Source organism: Pholis gunnellus (assembly GCF_910591455.1).
Source record: "Pholis gunnellus genome assembly, chromosome: 22".
Classification (NCBI taxonomy): Eukaryota; Metazoa; Chordata; class Actinopteri; order Perciformes; family Pholidae; genus Pholis; species Pholis gunnellus.
Genome location: NC_136549.1, coordinates 14,527,929 through 14,546,657, shown reverse-complemented (window position 1 = coordinate 14,546,657; position 18,729 = coordinate 14,527,929). Strand labels below are relative to the sequence as shown.

The 18,729-nt window shown below is 43.1% G+C and overlaps 2 protein-coding genes across 6 annotated transcripts in view; one reads left to right on the top strand and one right to left on the bottom strand.

Moving 5' to 3' along the window:
* ppp1r12a (protein phosphatase 1, regulatory subunit 12A) overlaps nt 1-1,465 on the bottom strand; it is a 37,565-nt gene extending 36,100 nt beyond the window's left edge. For all 5 annotated transcript variants that reach the window (XM_079183828.1, XM_079183825.1, XM_079183829.1 and 2 more), the window contains exon 1: nt 1,182-1,465. In XM_079183828.1, coding sequence (XP_079039954.1) covers nt 1,182-1,418 — 237 coding nt within the window. In that variant the 5' untranslated portion in view covers nt 1,419-1,465. The remainder of the gene's footprint in view (nt 1-1,181) is intronic.
* A 14,661-nt stretch (nt 1,466-16,126) lies between these two features.
* On the top strand, nt 16,127-18,320 carry rps16 (ribosomal protein S16). Its single transcript, XM_079183833.1, has 6 exons — nt 16,127-16,176; nt 16,266-16,317; nt 16,829-16,930; nt 17,230-17,326; nt 17,440-17,487; nt 18,136-18,320. The coding sequence occupies exons 2-6, from the start codon at nt 16,270-16,272 to the stop codon at nt 18,279-18,281; spliced, it is 441 nt and encodes a 146-aa protein (XP_079039959.1). The 5' UTR covers nt 16,127-16,176; nt 16,266-16,269; the 3' UTR covers nt 18,282-18,320.
* The last annotated feature ends 409 nt before the right edge of the window (nt 18,321-18,729 follow it).

Genomic DNA, 18,729 nt, shown 5'->3' with positions numbered 1-18,729 from the left:
GACGCCCCTTTCTTTTGAATGCACCTACTGTCAGCCAAAATATTACGATCACTGTACTGGTGCTTTAAGAACCTTATAATCTGTCATTTTGCCGTGCTTAGTTTAAAAAAAGCCTCATATATGAATAGCACCTGACGTTACTGACTACCGACAGCCAGAACCGAGCTGCCATTTTCATTATTTGCCTACGAAAGCACCGAGGCTAGTCAACGTAGCTACCAGTGGTTAGCGGGCAAATAGTTAGCATAGCACTGCTGGCATTCCAGCGAAATAGTAAATTATTTGTCACACATGTTCCTCTGCTGACGTAAAAACGTGGAGACAAACTAGTTATCCGCTGACGTCGCTTCTCAAGCTAGCTAACGAATGAATTAACATCAGCTAAACCCTCCATAACAGCTAACGACAGCTAGCTTATCCTAGCTAATGTAGCGTTAGCATACATTCCGCTTGGCTGATATTGCACAGAACTACTGTACCCTTTTGTCACATTCAAGCTAACATACCAAACAGTGCTGTCAACAACGTATATATTACGTAAGTGTCGCATACAGCTGAGGTCTTGGTAGGATAATATCAGCCTGTAATCGAGTGACGTTGTACACAACTAACGCTAGCTAGCTTTGGCTTCTTCCAGAGAGTAGCCGCAGTCAAAAACAAAACCACTTTTACTGCTATAGCCAGGTAGTAGCCATCGGTGTGGAAATCAATGACAACATTAGTGTTTAAGCTCCTGGCACAACTCGATTGTTCCACATCAATGTGCCATAGAAACATTAGTGGTAGCTCAGCTTGAAGGTAACTGACAACATATAAATGACCCGACGTTACAGTTTGAAGTGCAGCAGTACAGCAATTAGACTGCACCCACTTGACTGGAGGATAGACCTGGCTAGTTTACAAAAAGTAGTCCTTAAAGGGAAGCTTTTTTTTTTTTAACGTTGTTGCTCATTGTGGATTGCACTCGGGGAAACTGCAAGCACAGTTAGCACAGTTTTGATTTCAAGTACCCCATAACCCAAGCTCAGAGAGAGAGAGAGAGAGGCCAGTGTGTTGATCTATATCGTCGAAAAGGAAGGTAAACAACGGGATGAGAATGGCTTCCATTTGACAGGTGTTCAACGATACTTGTGTGTCTATTGATGACTGACATTAACAACTACAGCAGGCACAACACAGACCTGGTGGAGGGCGGTGAGACCGTCCACATTGGCGTAGTTGATGTCAGCGCCTCGGTCAAGCATTCGGAGCACCTCCTCGGTATCGCCGCTCGAGCAGGCGGCCAGAAACACGGCGCCATCGTCGAACTTCACCTTCGCCTTCTTCTTCTTCAGAACAGGAGGCTCCTGGTCCGTTTCCGAGCCCAGCCACCGCTTTAACTGCTCATTCCTCTTCTGCTTGGCGTCCGCCATCTTCATCCCCCTCCTGATCTGTCTGTCTCGGGCTTCTTCTTATCTTTCTCCGAGAGAGGATATACTTTATAGTGCCACTATCCCACAGCGCACTGGGGCGTGGGAAGGGAGGGCTGGGGAGAGAGAGAGAGAGAGAGAGAGCGGGGGAGAGAGAGAGAGAAAGAGAGAGAGAGAGAGAGAGAGAAAGAGAGAGAGAGAGAGAGGATTGTTTTCCAAAATCTCGCGAGAGCTGTAGCTCAGGAGCTGCAGTATAACGTCATCATGAGCAGATTATGAGGAGAGAGTGAGCAGGGGTATAATCCCTTATAGACTGTGTGTACACCAAATAAAACAAGAGTACTTGAAAATATGACATAACATTCAGCTATAGCTAGAGAGAAAGAGGCACTTTTACATACAGTAGAAAGCATTTGCAACATACCCTCTATGCTCCATTTTAAATAGACCATAACAGTTATGACACATCATGTAACAATAACATAGGGTATTGCAATATATGAATAGCTTCACAAACACCAAGTCAAATTGTGTCTTTTTTGTTATTAGGAGATGCTGGACCATGTTTGGAGATTCTCCTAAACTCAATATATAATTATCCTTCCATCAAGTACAAATTTGAATTTATTGATACGTTATTGTGCATTTCATGTAATTAATGTAATGAACTATAGAGCTGAAAGACATGGATATATTTGTTGTTGTTTGTTTATTTTTTTGTGATCATCATGGAGTTTTTATTTATTTCAACCCTCTGAGTTGATATATATATCTATATATATCTATAGATTAAAAAAGAAAAAGAGTCGCACTTACATTACCCATGTCACAAACAAATAGAACTCTGCAGTTTTCTTAAAGTCTGCAGAAGTGAAAACCAAACATTATGAATATATTTACGAACCAACACAGTTCCCATTCTGTCTGTTTTTTACAGAGACGAGGTCACTGTTGTCATTAGTTGTGTTTAAGATGAACTTCTGTCCCTCCTGGTCATGATATGATGTTATTCTTAGTTTAGTTTCAGACAGACGTGGCTTGTCCTTTTTCTTTTCATTGCAGGAATGGGCGTGCTAACAAAACTTCCTCCACACATGAACGCATCGAGTAAAATCGCTATTCCAAAGATGTAACATGTTTAGTTTACATGTAATAAAAACACATTGCTCTCTCTTTGGGAAAATTAAAAAAAAAACCTCCTCACCTCAAAGTACCTGTAATGATTTGATGGGTAACACTTGAAGTGCCAGGAATGTCTAGTGGACTTGAGCACCAGGGTGGTCCGGCTCAACCTGGAGTAAAAACAAGGTGGCCAGGCATAAAGTGTTTTTTATTTTGGCACCACCATGTGTTATTGTTGGCAGACAACCATGTGTACTCGGCGGGGGGGCCTCATACACAAGTTGTGGATAAGACGCACACAGCCCTCTTCTTTTTACATAGTGTCATTACAGATGCTAATGATGTTATTTTGGGGTTTAAAGACATTTCAGAAAGTGAAAATGCTGCTGCTTGTGCTTGATTAAATACCACCCACCCGCTGAACTTGGAGTTGACATCCTGAATAACAAGCTGTTCAAGCAGAATCATGATCCAAAACATTTATACAACTGTGACCATGAGCCATTGTGTGAAGTCATGCCACCCCCAATTTGACCATTTCAGAACCATTCCTCATGCCACCGACACTGAAGGTAGACAGATTGAAATGATTTATAGTCTGCAAATGCAATAAATGAGACTTGGGCCGCAGCACTAGGGGACTCTGGGCCAGAATACGGAGGTTAAAACACGGAAAGGCTCAGCTGATACTGATCCCTAATGTTCCAGAAATGTCATGGAAATTACGTTGGTTCTACTGAGTCATAGAGATGGTGGAACACCAACGGCGTCAGTGTCAGGAAGCCGTTGGCCGGAGGCTTCAGTGAGCTGATACCAGGAGGGCTTTGCAGGGAAAGTGATGCGCAAGCCGCTGCTCAGCGAGGAGGGCCGGCCTCACAGTGGCTGACAGCACAAGGCGAGCCATGTGGGTCACGTCCAACCTCATGAGAGTGTGTGTAGGTAAGATACACAAGTGAGTCTTAGAGCTGGCAGACTGCGTTATTACTCGCAGGCCCAACAAAAACTGTGCTTATCTTTATGATTCAGGGTTTTCATAAGGTTGCTTATAAATAAATAACTGTAACATTTTCATAACCTTTGAATATTCAAGCTCTGAATATGGGATAACGTTGACATTTTCAATGTCCTACCTACCAACGAGAAAACATGGAACGGGTATATATGCTCTTTGATTTTAGTTAGGGTTTAGTTATATCTAATACCATACAGTAAAGATATATGCACCTTTCAGTAGAGTCACATATTTATGCAAATAAAAGCTACATTTAAACAACACCACCATCATACCATGGTGCTGTGTTGTGGCCCCCTAAAAACAAATGCATCAATACATTTAGTCCGTAAATCTCTTGTTGCACTGAAAGGCATGGAAACTCCTCGACGTATGTCCGCATATACTCCACTCAACAGCCTAACAAATATCTTGGATGTACAGTAAAGCATCCTGTTTATGCATCCTGCCGTAACCCCCCTGCAGCTCCAATTACCTCAGTGATGACAAATAATTGCAGTTATTAATGTGATGCCGGAGGATGCGTGAGGATTTTTTTTGTTATAACTGATGGGATGTTAGTAGGAATATACAGTATGCTCCACAACACGGGAGGAAAATCATTTATCTGCATCACCTCTGACAGGCAGTTGTGAGCATCCTGCAGTACATGTGTCATGAGACTCCTGGACAAACTCCCGTCTTTCATTACCCTTCGCTTTGATCTTCGATGACTGTTGTTCCTGCTCCTTGAGAGGATAAAAGTGTCTGGGAGTGACTCGAGTGTATCAGTACCACAAAATTACACCGGTGCACTCTCACTGTTTGTCTTCAGCCGCTGAGCGAGCTGATTAAAACCCACCGACAGATCTGTAAGTCATGTCATTTGACATCGCTGTCTGGTCCCTCGGCACCTATGACTGGTCCCCCAGAGGAAGCTCTTGTTTACTGCTTTAATTGAGTGTTTCCAAGGGGACTGTTCTCTGGTGTGGTTTGTGAAACCAGATGAGGTGTTCATGCCAAGTGGTCTGGAAAGGCACAAAGGCAAAGCAATTTAGAGGTGACTATCTGACTTAAAGTATCAGTCTGTATAGTGTTATCAAGTCAAGTCCACTTTAGAGTTTGAGTTTTTTTGTATTATTCTCAAGACACTAGATGCCGAGGCGATTCCCGCTTAGGCACTAAATAATAATACCAATTTCCAGGGAAAATGCTGTACCTTGGTTTCTGTGAATGTTTTTCTCTGTTAAGAAGATATTGCATTTCAGAACAGTTATCAATGGGGTCAGTCTGAAGCCCTGCAAAACAAGCCACAACAGTGGGATCAGACAGGGAAAATAATGAATTGCCATACAGTAACTGTATCCAGTCATAGCCACCAGCATGTCAGCGCAGGTGACCCAGACAAGCAGCACTCGCAGAGGGGTGACTGGCGACGTGTGGACAACTCGGTCCCATCTGAGAGAAGCCAGACGCTCGGCTCCCATGCTCCCATGTCACCCAGTGCCTGTTGTTGGCGCCTGCGACACCGACACACTCATCTCCCTCCCCGAAATACAGGTCCAGACAGCAGCGCTATCGAGCAGATAGAAATAGTCATGCTTTGATGTTATCGAAAGGACGTCTAAAAAAGTGATGTCGAGAAATACCCCGATAGTGCTGGCTCAGCCCTTCAGAGCCTTTCAATTAGTCACCGGTGGATTGAGGAGCTTGCCCCGGCTTGTGGTATCAGGCGAGAGTTAGCAGGTCTACGGAAAGAGAGCCGGGTGGAATATAAAAACATTCTTCCCAGAAGCCCCAAGGTGACATGTCGTGTTGCATTGGGCTCAACCCCAAGTCCATCACTGATGAACATTTGACTGCATGTCAAATCTATGTGTAGATTTCATCGCCCAATGTGCGCCGGGGGCTTCAACTGTCAAAGTATTTAGAGGGAGAGTGCAAGGAGAAAGCACAACGTGTCCAAGGCCGAGCATGTGTCAGGCAGTGAAGTGGGGGAACAGACGGCGATTTGAATGAATGGCAGGTATTATTATTGTCTTTATTCGACGAATAATGATAGCGACCTGATCTGTGGGTTTTTGGATGCTGCTTTACTGCACGTGTCTGGGTTCCTTTTTGTGTGTTTGTGCACCATAAATCCACTCTAGGTCCCTTAATCGTTTGGACCAAATAGGTTAAGCGTTGCAGCAGCGCCTCATATATCGCACCAGAATCCACACATGTGATTATTGCACTTTTTGGGTCAGGACTGAAGCGCACAGACCGGAGCTGTTGCAGCCTCTCCATGGCCTGTGTGCAAACACGAGGTGACGTCTTCGTAAGCATCGCAGGTTTGAGGAGTGTTCATGAGGTGATCTGCTCCCAGACAAACAGCTGAGCTCTAACCCCCCGGACAGAAATAGGGCAGCCGCTTTCACTTAGCAGGGGCTGTACAGCTGGAGCATCACTTGATTCTGCTCTTTTAAATCTCGAGCCGATATGTTGGCATTATGACAACAATGGATGCTTGATTGTGCTAACTCAGTTCAAACGTTTGGTGACAGCGTTATGTACAAATGAACGGTGCTGTTAGTGTGTGATGCAGGCATATTTAATTCTGGGATGTGTGTGTTTCTTTAAGGCCAAATTAATCGTGACAGCCTAATAAGACAAGGCTATTTGAGTGACCTTGTTTCCTCGAGAAAAGAGGCTAATAATAGGCCCAAATCTGGAGCTGCGGTGAAGCCTGTTATAGGTTAGTGCTAAAAGCTACGATGAATCATTCCAGCCACACAAGCCATGGAAAAAAAAAAAATCATCAATTTGTTCCAGCCGGATGAAGATTAGCATGATTTATGTCTTTAAAACGATGACCAAGATTGTGGAGGAGCCTGTAAGGAAACAGATTACAAGATTACAAACGATCACACAGGAACTGTAAGTTAAGGATTGATTCACATCAAACAGTCTTCACATCTCCTGTCTGTACTGGCCATTAAGAGATCCCGTCTTAAAGTGACTCCAATATGAGATGGAGGTCAATATCCTCAGAGCAAATATGAGGATTAATCAGTTGAAGCTAGTCAAATTTAGTATCTTCTAGTAAAAATTCCTTGTAGTATTGGGTCTTATTAAGTCTTGTATAAGTCTTTGTTGTGTATATGGACACGTGTTTTGCAATAAAGAGCCAGTGTGTAGCATTTAGGGGATCTATTGGCCCAAATAATATGAATAAATATATCTTCTTTAGTGTAAAAGAGCCGTTTTAATCTACATACAAACCTGATCCTCACTCTTTACGGAGTCCGCCATGATGCACCTCCACGTTTCTACAGTAGCCCAGAACGGACAAACCAAACACTGGCCTCAGATAGGGGCTTTTGTAAAAGATACTTTTATTCATGTATGATTATGTGCTTTTTGAGAGATGGTTGTAATAACAGATCAATCTAATTAAAGTACAATGCAGTTTCTGAGGTTCCACAAAATTGATTTCCACGTAAACTGAAAAGAATACTGCCATACATCCATTAGCTCTATTGATCTCTCAGATCATGTTAAAGCTCTGGTTCTCCTGTTTTAGAGTTCTTGATTTAGCCATTGAAACCCTCTGCCCTCATTATTTCCATTCACCTTGATGAAAAGAAGCATGAGCGGAAAAACAGAGCCGCATTCAGTCTTTAAAGCCTCGGCCCTATCAGGTTTAAATAGCACTAACACATTGTGAACTGCACTCAACCCTGCGGATGATAAGGGGGCGCAAGCCCATGGGGGGCGCATTCTCCGAGGTGAAAGGTCGCAGACCATCTCATTTGTCATGGACAGTACTTCAGGGTGCTTCATATGCGAACAGGTTCATGTTTCAATTAACAGGTGTCAAATATCTTATTTCCTAACTGTGCTCATCTCCCACGACCTTCGTGATCCCAAAATCTACTGCCAGTTACAATGGATACAGTGTTTCCCGTGACTAGCATCAATCATATTCAGTTTGTTTCAGCCAGCGATCCAGGGATGTCTTCGAATGCATGGATTGCATTTTCTGAGGGGCACCAGAAAACCCACAAAAGGCTATTTGGCAATAATTGTCTGTAAAGCGAGCAAATCAAGTCAAAATCAGACCTGAATTAAACAAGAATTGCGACCAGCATTGAAAATCCAGCTTTTAACTCCCCTATCACACAGAAAGCTCCATCCACACACTTCACAAAGGAGGCCCTCAAGCAGCGGCTTAAAAATAGATAAGTATTACTTGTGCTACTCTCCCTCTTGCAGTGAAGCCACCCACATATGATTATTACCCTTTATGCAGCCATCTGACAGTACTATCAGCACTAACTTCTGCAGCACACTGTATGAGCTAGAATAAAGCCTGCAAGCAAAGAGATATCAAGAATTTGTCACTCTACCTCACATATTGGGACAAATCAATTACTGCTATGAGGAGGCAAAACAGCAGGTAATGCGACTTTGGAGCAGCACTGTTTGTTTGGCTGGATTTTATGCAGGATGACCTGTAATGTTGCATTTCTGCAAGCTGACACCTCAAGCACAGTTCTTTAGTGGGTGTGTAATCGCAGGAAGCAGAGAAGAAGAAAATCAATTATACACTGAGGCTAGAAGTAATCTCATGTAAAGTACACTTTAAGTATAGATTTTCCTCCACAGATCTCTTATAATGTAATGCCGCATTTCCAATGAATGGTAAGTTGGTCAATTTTAATTAATTCAATTGGTTTTCCATTAGCGAAGGTAGCGAAGGTTGTTAGCAGTACCTGGTACCTTTGTTTTGCTGAGCTGATACTAGAGGGTGGAGTTAAAACATTGCAGACTGGCGATTGGTTGAAGAGAATTGTCACATGTTGGACATCCTGCTACTTTAAAAAAAAAAAAAGTAACCAATCAATACTGCCCATAATCTTTTTATTCACTCGACTCAATTGCATTGACCTAAACCGTAGCATTTGATTCAGCCGCGTTATCTGCTTGGCATGGGCCTCACATGAAGGTGTGGCTGTGTCGCAGCTGATAAGGTGACGACTGACGCTGTTCATCACATGTGGTACCTGTCGACAGCTCCGGTCTGCTCTTACCTGAGCCGGAGGGGAGGATGATATAGAGGGGGTGGGAGTGATGGGACGGCAAGGGGAAAGCAGGAGGGGTTGGTTGGAGTCTACTTTACCCCCTCAAAACCCATGCCTGAGCTTCCAAACACAGAGAAAAGAGCACAACTCACCTGTCACATGGGATCAGCATACGCCAGTTTTGTCTCCGGTGTACTGGAAACATACCAAAATGTTCAGAGTTCAAGGCTTTTGGTGGCCCAAAGGTAGACTGATTTTCCAGCCTCATGTCCTGACTCCTTAAGTAACCTTTTCTCCCAACCGTAAGCATCGGCTAACGCTAACCTCAGTCTGACGCCATTGCAAGAAATGGTTTGAAGTTTTCTAAAGTGTGCTTATTTTCTTTCCTGCCGAAAGTTAATTGAGAGGATTGATACCACACTAGCCTAGCATAAATACTGGAAAAGGGGGAATCGCTTGCCTTTCTCCGTTGCCTAAAGCTCCCCAGTTAACAAGTTACATCTTGTTTGAGTAATCTGCTAACTCCATTGACACATTTCTGCTAACCAGCTACATATTAACAGATGTGAGAGTGGTATACATCATCTCACATAGAAGAAAGCAAACATTTTTATGTCCCAGAATGTAAAACTATTCCTTTAAATATCATCAATTTGAAGGTCTAGATAGGTTTACGTAATAAAGACAGAATTCAAATCAACCAGTTTGTGAGGCTCAGATGACATTTGGAGAATACAACACCATGAAGCCCCCCAAAACACATCCAGTTTGACAGATGAATACACACAAACAAACACAACATGAAAAGCATGGCAGTAAGTGTAACACAAGATAAACAATCAGATTTATTTTGAGAGCCTGCGTGACGTCATCATAACAACCTCCATTGGCGGGCCGGCGCTAAAAATAGCACAGATGTCAAAGCCCTGGTACATATATGTCCATGAAGTGTGCGGAGAACATTCCCCATGATAACAGCAGATGGCTCACAGATTGGAGCCGCATGGGGAAAGGGTGAAGAGCTCGACCACTCACGCCTGATGCATCTCACTCCGGGCGCTGGAAGCTCACCTGGGATGAGCCCACGCAGAGGCTCTAAAATGATTGGGTGTGGGGTTAAAGGGGGCATCTGTGTTGGACTTACACGCATTGTGTACATGAAGCGGTTGTTGACCCTTATCGCAGAGGCTGTGATGGAAAAAATTAGTCGGGCTTGCTGAAACAGAGAGGCCAGCAGCTGCGTGTCAAAGACATCCGCTATCTAATGTGTTTTGGGGATATTTCTGATTGGTCAGAGTGCCAGGATGTAGCGGGGCCCGCCGATATGTAAGCGGAAAGTGTCTAAATAAAAAGGTTTCACTCTCAGCCAAACACAACTTGCAAAAGACTACTTCTGCATCTCTTGTTGCTGCCGTGATATTGCATTTCCTCCTCATTTCTGCTTTTTTGTCACACAAATAAAGGGAACTTGGCTGCAGTTCCGCAAATGCAACTACAACAAATAAAATAAAAAGTATCAGTGAGTACATCAGACAAATTCCCAATCCGGGAAACCCTATCTTTCATAACAAGCCTTTCCAGGTTCTGATGGATGGAAGCCTTATTTCAGCTCAATGAAGTCATCAGTGTCGTGTGTTTCTCTGATGTGCATGATGAGTTTGACCAAAGCCTGGCTCTGCTCCTGCTGCCGGGTTTCTCCACTGCTGTGTGAGGGAGGAAAAAAAACGTAAGGGGACGGGGGGGAAGAGAGAGTCCACGACATCATCTCTCCAGGCCTTTTAAGGAGCTCTCCAGTGGAGGGCTGAGAGAGCTGGCCCACTTTCCCATCAGAGCTTCCCAGCCCTGTCTCCTCTCCCCCTGGGAGCCTGGAACACAGAGTGACTGAGCACAGATTCAGAGACACACCAGGAAACACAATATGGATATAATATACTTTAAAAACACACCACCAATACGCTGGCAAAACATACCAAACATACTCTGAGACAGTGAAGACAAACTACAAGGAACACAAAGACAGCAGCATCGGCGGGACGATCATTTGTCACGTGCACTTGTGAGAGAACTGGACCACAAGTTGTAACATATACTTGTTGTCAAGGTCACACTTCATCATCTATCAGACATTTTAATATGAGTGCAGGCACAAGCAAATACAGGGAGAGAAATGAGGGGATGCAAGTTGCTGGCAGCCATAATATTCATCATTGTATTCCCAGATGTTGTCAAGGGCTCAGTGTTCTAGAGCCCATCAGATAGAAACACTGGAGAGCAGGGGAAGGGGGGGGAGAAGAAGAAAAAAAGAGAAGAAGTCGGGGGAATAAAGAAGGCTTTGCTGTAGTGGTGACCCTCTCTGGCTTTATCCCTGCTGATGTCAGCCAGACCCCACACGGTCCCCGTCCTCAACCCAGTGCCACCGCCTCATGCATGAACCCTGGACGACCCGCACACGCTCACACAGAATGGGTGAGATGGAGGCGGGAAACAAGTCGAGGGGGGGGGGGGGACCGAGAGCGAGATGGAACAAGAGAACGAGGAGGGTGATGAGGCAGATTGTGTGGGCGAGCTGAGAGTGTGTGTGTGTGTGAGATTGATCGAGGGGAAGTACCGGTGCATGTGTGACAGCGCTGACAAACGGCGAATGAAAGGCAGTTATTTTGGCAAGTTTGGCCCTGCTCTATGCTGCCAGATCAGCCTCATGAATTCAACGTTACCAGTGCAGCTTTGAGCCGCTCAACCTGCTCCATAAACAATAAGTGACGCTGAAATACATAATAGCCTTTTGAGTGAAGTGGGTGGAATAATTTTGTTTTCTTAAACCAAATCCAATGGCATTAATAAACAACAGTCCCAAAAAAAGCCACAGAAGTTGAATAAATGCCTGTTTTTCCATTACATGAAACACAACAAGAGTCCTGAATGCTGTTTATTCTAAATCTTACAAGACGCTCACAATGAAAACATACATTTAACCAAATCAGCTGGTTTAAGTCTTCGATTAAGCACGAGAAACAATTAAAATGACAATATTCAAGCCTTTTTTCATTTCAATTAGATCTATGCATTGGTGGCTGACATGGACATTAAAAATAGTTTAAACCTGCAGAAAGACACTTCTTCCAATCAACTTTTTTGCCAGATGTTGAATGTGTGTTTCATACTCATACTAAATTACAGTTATTATCGTAAATCATGTAGTATAATCACTGTAAATCAGTCAGAATCTCGCAGTAATATATTGTTGACTTTTCCTAACTTCTCATGACTTCATGATATTTTTCATGGCACTTAAAGAAAAGTAGTCCAGAAAGATCAACTATTTGGGCAGAGCATTGCGTTCTGGGAGTAGAGACAATATGTCCGCTGCATCCCTGAGCCCGCTCACTTCAGCGTCACCCTGTGGCCCCAGCTCCAAGGCCAGATGGAAGTTGACTGAGCATGGGACAGCTGCAAGGCCCATTGCTATGTGGTAAACGCGTGCTGAAATAGCCAAATTAATGGAAGGGGCTCAAGTCCAAACCAGGGTTCAATACCGGGCTACATTTTAGTGGTATGAGCTGTCACCCACTCAGGCAGACATCAATATTTACTGCTGTCATGGCACTGCGACAGGCACGAGGGGTGGCAGCCATTTTGGTTCCTCTCACTTCCAGGGGGGGACCAGACAGTTTAGTGGCACATTGGTGCACCACCTTGGGACCGTTGGTTCTTAGAAAGAGGCTTGAAAGATGACAGATGAACTGGGAGTGATGTTCACCACACAGTGGAAAGTCTGGCTTGTAAATATATACACGTACGTGTGTCAAACACTCGCCAGAAATGAAAATGCTTTAAAGTATTAGGCAAAAAACAACGAAAGTGTTGTGCTTTCAGTATTCAGTTGAAATGTATTATGTACAGCAGCAAAGTATGTTGTTTAGAAAAGTAGGTAGCCTATGTGAATAGAGTATTTTCCAGACACATGTCTGAGTAGCATGAAATGGAGGATGTTTTAAACATTTCACAGGAAAATGGTGAGCTAGCGAGAGCTATTTATGGATCCTCGCACATGGATATACAAGGTAAGACCTGTTGCCTTGAATCCTATTTCTCTTGACTTGCAGATTCACGGTCCTCTCAGACGAGACACTTTTCCGCCTCATGAGTCCAGGAGGAGTTTTCTCTCGTTGCTGTGGCGACCGCACTTTGTGTACACCTCACAAAAAAACCTTTTTCGCTCCCCTCTCGGCTTCTCCGCCTGCCGGGGTTTAGCAGATCTTCTCCTTCTGCTCAGGGAAACTTCAAATTAACCGGCAACACTTTTTCAACCACCGCAAGGCCTATTATGGTCAACCAAGACGCCATGGCCGGCCGGGAACGGCATCTCCTTCCCCTGTAAATCTGAGAGCGTTGTCTCATGCTCACGGTGCTGTGACAAGACGAGGTCGAGGGGTCGCGCCTCCAGGTGATGTGTTTCCATAAGGCCGTGGAGAGGAAATGCACATATATGGTGTGGTCTTTATTTATTGCCAGCTCTCGCACTGGATGAGTGCAGACTCTCCTCCTCCTGTAAGCCCCGCACCTCTTCTAAAGCAATGAGGCTCGGTGTGTCCGCCCCTTTTAGAAAATGTGGGATTTAAGCGTCTCGGATCCTTTGAGAACATTGTGATTTTCAACAGAATAAGTCATGATGTGATTACGTAAGGTTTTCGGTCCTCTGCAGAAGTTGCGCTGAAAACACCACCACCCAAACCTGAAATCTGAGAGCGTTTAACCTGACTCTGATGTAGATATTGACACTGTCAGTCTAAAGCTACATCCCTTGCATTTATCTGTTGGCTAATAAACTCCTCAGACTTGTCACGCTTAAACTGAAAGGGGAAGGGCAAAGAAAAGAGAGAGTGTTGTGTGGAAAAGAGCAGTTTGAGCTTTGGACCGGGTCTTTCATATAATGAAATTCGTCACGACAAGAGCATTAGGGAAAAGGTCCAAATACATTCGGTATGTCATCATTTCAACACAGACCTTTTGTCATTCTTCTGCTGAAAGCAGCCTTGCGAACTCAGAGGTTTTAATGCTGCACGACGCAATGATTTCATATTATAAACAGATGAAATGACTCATGTGGAAGGTTAGACTTGTAGTGAGGACCAACAGATCGTCAACGCTAAACTCTGCAGCTTCCCCATGTATAGTTAGCTAGCTGTTTTGCAAAAAATGTTCACCAAAACAACTTGATAAAGTAATTATATATCAATGTTGTGTCTACAATTTATTCCACTGCCCCCAAGTGGCCCAAAACGGAATTGATTTTTTTTTTTAAAGTAGAAGGTAAAAGCTTTATTTTCAAAAATATTTACAGGTCTTTACTGTAAAAAGGGAGGTAAATGTCTTGAACATAAGAGTATAACATAAACTTTTAAATCTATGCTCTCACACAAATGAAGCTCCACGCACGCCACTGTGGTTTGAATTTGGGAGTCCAGACAGAGGCTCAGCACTCCGATGGGAGTACACATTCCCTCTGACAATAAAAGAAGCCAGGTGCCATTTCACCCGTGGCCGACACTATAAACACCAGTCTCGCTGTAGTAAATGTCAGGCATAGGTAGGCACTGCACACATGACTCACACCACTGTATACAGATTCCCAAGATGCTATCTATCTTCAGTCCTCCTCTGACTCGGGAATGGCCCCGCTGCTCCCCTCCTTTAAGGGTAAGACTGTGCCTCGAAGCTGACACTTTTCTCCCGTCTCCAGTGTCGGACTACCGGATGCGTGTGCTCGAGATTCTGTCAACTGTACGTCCACCGAGCATCTTGAGAAAGCAGAGAGTGGACTGCAGGGTTTAATTTGGTCAGATCAACACTGTCCAACATTGTGGGTAGATCAAAGACTGTCTCTTGTGTACGACTAGGGTTTGATATTTGTGTCCAAAAAGCTCCCCACTTCCCTTTTCCCATGCTCATGTCCCATTCGCATACCCTGACCCTAAGCTCCTCAGCCCTAGAACAACATGACCTCTGCCGTTTGGCTCACCACAAGCTGGAAAATGAACGCTCTGCTCTGATTTCTGCCAGACAGCATCTGGTTGATTGTACAACCTTGCCCCCAGCTGAGATGGGAATGATGTCACACTTAAAATTGTGTTAGTAATTGTGTTAATATTTTCCACTAGAGGGTGGTGTTGGGCAGAGATTCTGAAAAGCGGATGAGGAGGAGACTCACATAAACCAGGCCACTGGGACTACAGTCGTCACAGCTTATGGGGGTTTTTAATATGATGTGATTTCTGATTTGATGGATTGTATTATTCAAAACAAAAATACCATCCATGTAGATTAAAATCTACATTTATATAGCGAGCTAACATTTAGATTATAGCTGTGATTTGGCTCCACCAGATCTGTTGAGTAAACAAGTTATTATATTACCGTCCTTATCAACATAGTTTATGAGCTGGGGGCAGCTTATCACAATTTCTAGGAGCGTCCATGTAAAGAAACAAAGATTCCTCCTTTTTATAGCAACTGTATCCTGATCCTTCCCCTTTAGTTGGCAGCAGAACAGTGCTGCTGCATCTTCTGTTTTTTGTTGTTTAGACAGCTACTTCTCCTCTGAACAGGCAATTTATCTTTCCAGGTATTTAGATTCACTATTTCCAAATATTTTACTTCTTTTTGTTTGTTTCTTTGGATGCTAGATAGTGTTAGAGTACAAATGCCATTTTTCTATTGTTCTATAATATGTATAGCTCTTATAGCAAATAATAAAGTGAGATAAACACTTTTTTTGTCTTTTTTTTTTAAATATTATTTTACAAACGAGCCCTCTTTTACCCACAATAACTGATTCTATATGTTGTATAAAATAATAAAATAAAATAAAGTCTGTTCATCTCACGTATCATTTGCTATAAGAGCTGTACATATTCATCTCAGACTAAAGTTCTGCTTATCAAGTGATTTCACATTTTTATAAAGTACAAAAAAAGTCACAAAAAACTGTTGCATTATCATAAAAAATATAGTCATGACCTGAAGTCAGGGGTGTTAAGCTAACAGGTGTTTGTTTATTTTTACATAACCACACTAACCTCTTAGAGCTTTAACTAAATCATTAAATCAAACATCTTGATCAGTTTCAGAGTTTCACACATTACTGTATATAAAATCTACATTTCTCATTCACAGATTGCTCATAGCACATTATGGGGTAATGGTAATGATGACAATGGAATGGTGATAGAAGAGTTAATGGAGATATAAACCTAGTGTGCTTAAATAATGGAACTGGGACAAGATTTAACATAAGAACAGGGACAGAGTCTGCAAGAAACCTTACTTTAGTATCTAATTCATTGGCAGGTATTAGCTCCTGGGAGGTAATAAGAGGCACAGAGTTTGGGCAAGGATCATATTTGTTACATCATGTTAAGCAATCTATAAGTGAATCTTCTATGGATATATTACTGTAAAATGGAGGTAGAGCGATAGCAACTGTCGCAAAACCTACCCCAAAGCACGTCTGAAGTGTCGTGCAACAGCCCCTGATTTTCTGCGCGTGAAACCCCGTCGGTCTCTCCGTACGGCACCCTAGCTGAAGACGGTATGTTTGTCAGCCTGATCCGTTTAAATAGTATATATTATACGTATTCACCGGTTTCTAGTGTAACACTTGTTCCCTCTATGTTTCAGAAACATGCCAGCTAAAGGTCCTTTGCAGTCTGTCCAGGTTTTTGGACGTAAAGTAAGTAAAATAAGGAGTATTGCACATGTGGTGGTGTGGCTATCCTGACCTGCTAGCGCCCATTAGCTACTTTAGCTAACATAATGCGGTGGTGTGTCGGTTTAACACCGTGTTGTGGGAGCCTACTTTGCTCTAGACGTCATGAAACATTGTTTGATGCTACATTACGGTTGTACACGACCTTTAAGCAGATGTGATACTGTCGCTAGGTTCAAAATCGGGCTTTTCCGCCTGCATAGCGTTACTCTATCAAAGCTTGAGTAGCTAGCTAGCTACTAGCCAGCCTGGTTGCTGGCAACGGTTCTGGTGATACCTAAAACAGGATGTCAACGTTGATTTTAGACTTCAAACAAACACCAATTTCTTACTTTATTGATAAACTCGTCTACCGTTCTCAGAAAACCTGATGTTTGCATTGAAACGGAACGCTACGAGTGTTGCTCGCGTAATACATGTGCCGGTTAAAGTTGATTTTATATGGTATCTGATGATGATGATGCTTCTCTCGTAGAAAACCGCCACAGCAGTTGCTCACTGCAAGAGGGGCAATGGCCTGATCAAAGTGAACGGCAGACCCCTGGACATGGTGGAGCCTGCCACCCTCCAGTACAAGGTGAGTCCTAAGGAGAAGACATCAGGAAGCACATGGCTGATGGGGCGCAAAGCACTTAACATCTGTAACTGAAAGAGGTGACGGGTGGGGATGAGCAGGTCAGCACAGCAAGGGTGCCAGTTGTAACCTGTACCTAACACCATGCATTTTAAGACTATACAAAGTGATGGGTAACTGCCCTTAGCCTAGCAGCTGACATCAATATTCAACAACATGGATCACTATACTATTACTATAATCCTGGTTGCAACACTTGTTTCCTCTTTTCAATGGTTGTCATCTTTTTGTGCTCTTTTTAGCTTCTGGAGCCAGTCCTGTTGCTGGGCAAGGAGCGTTTTGCTGGTGTGGACATCAGAGTCAGAGTGAAGGGTGGTGGACATGTGGCACAGATCTATGGTAAGCAGAACTTCAATTATGAGTTTGTTGCTTCATATTTATCCATCAGCAGATATCGTGTCTTAGGATTTTTACCCTTTCTGCCATTTATTGTCCTTGTTGTTGTCTTCCAGCTATCCGTCAGGCCATCTCCAAATCCCTGGTTGCCTACTACCAGAAGTGTGAGTATAACCTTTTGTTCAGTGCACAAACATCACTCACGCTTTTGATAGAATGCTCGCTGTTCAGGTTTCCACCAAATGAACAGAGGCCCAATGAGTGGGAACTGATTTTCAGACATGTTCAGTAATAGTAACATTGATGAATGGACATGAACGGAGGCTACAGATCCGAGGACGTCCTAGACGGCTGAAAGGTTGTCAAATAACAAATCAGGATAGTTAAAATACAACGCAACACTCAAAAGAGATATTTCTAAAGCTTTAGCATCTAAAATACTTACTTAACTTGCGTTCTTGAGAAAAATTGAACCGGCAAGCACTAAACTGTCTGAGTTGTATGTATTAAGGATTTCAGCTGTGTGCTGAGCTTTAACGTTGAATCATATTGTCAGCATTTCAACACGAACACGTGAACAGCAATCACTCCAGTGATTGTGTATCAGCAACCTGTTACAACCACTTCAGAGAATTCTTATTGATGAGAAAGTTATTTGTGTTACAAAAGGTCCTTTGGGTGTGAACATCTGAATATACATAGTGCAGTGTTTATTATAGTTATGGTATTCTGTACAAACCTAGTAGCCAGAGTGTTGTAACACTTTGGATAGAGAAGAACTTGCAGAATAACTTAGTGTTTTTGTCCTGCAGATGTGGACGAGGCCTCCAAGAAGGAGATCAAAGACATCCTGATCCAGTACGACAGGACCCTGCTGGTCGCCGATCCACGTCGCTGCGAGTCCAAGAAGTTCGGTGGACCTGGAGCTCGTGCCCGCTACCAGAAGTCCTACCGTTAATCCCCCTGTACATTTTCTTAATAAATTGGAGGAACAAAATTTAATTTGTCATTTCTTTATTCATAAGACTGTACAGACGGCTTGCTTGCATCCTCTGTTATTTATTCAATGAGGGATGTTTATCTTGTTCAAATCGCTTTTTCTTGGTCACATGGCACAGAAATAAATGTTGACAGTAAACTACATATTTCTCTGACATAAAGAATGTTCTAGTAAATATGTATTTACAGCATTACTTCATAATGTTGCTCACTGTCAGGTGGATTGTGTGTCTTTTGAAGTCCAAGGCAAATGGATTTACATTGAGCTTGACCTCTGAATGAGGACAGTAAAGTTAAAGTGAACTTATAATATTATAGATACACTAATTATCTGTTCTCTACATTTCAGAAAACGGATGTTAGGAGAATTAATTACAACATTTTTGTAGATATTTTATTTTCAGTTC

Excerpts from the sequence above, each read along its gene's own strand:
- rps16 (XM_079183833.1), top strand. The coding sequence starts at position 16,270 with ATGCCAGCTAAAGGTCCTTTGCAGTCTGTCCAGGTTTTTGGACGTAAA. Across the intron at positions 16,318-16,828 it reads TCCAGGTTTTTGGACGTAAA|AAAACCGCCACAGCAGTTGC; the intron begins GTAAGTAAAATA and ends CTTCTCTCGTAG. Across the intron at positions 16,931-17,229 it reads CTGCCACCCTCCAGTACAAG|CTTCTGGAGCCAGTCCTGTT; the intron begins GTGAGTCCTAAG and ends TGCTCTTTTTAG.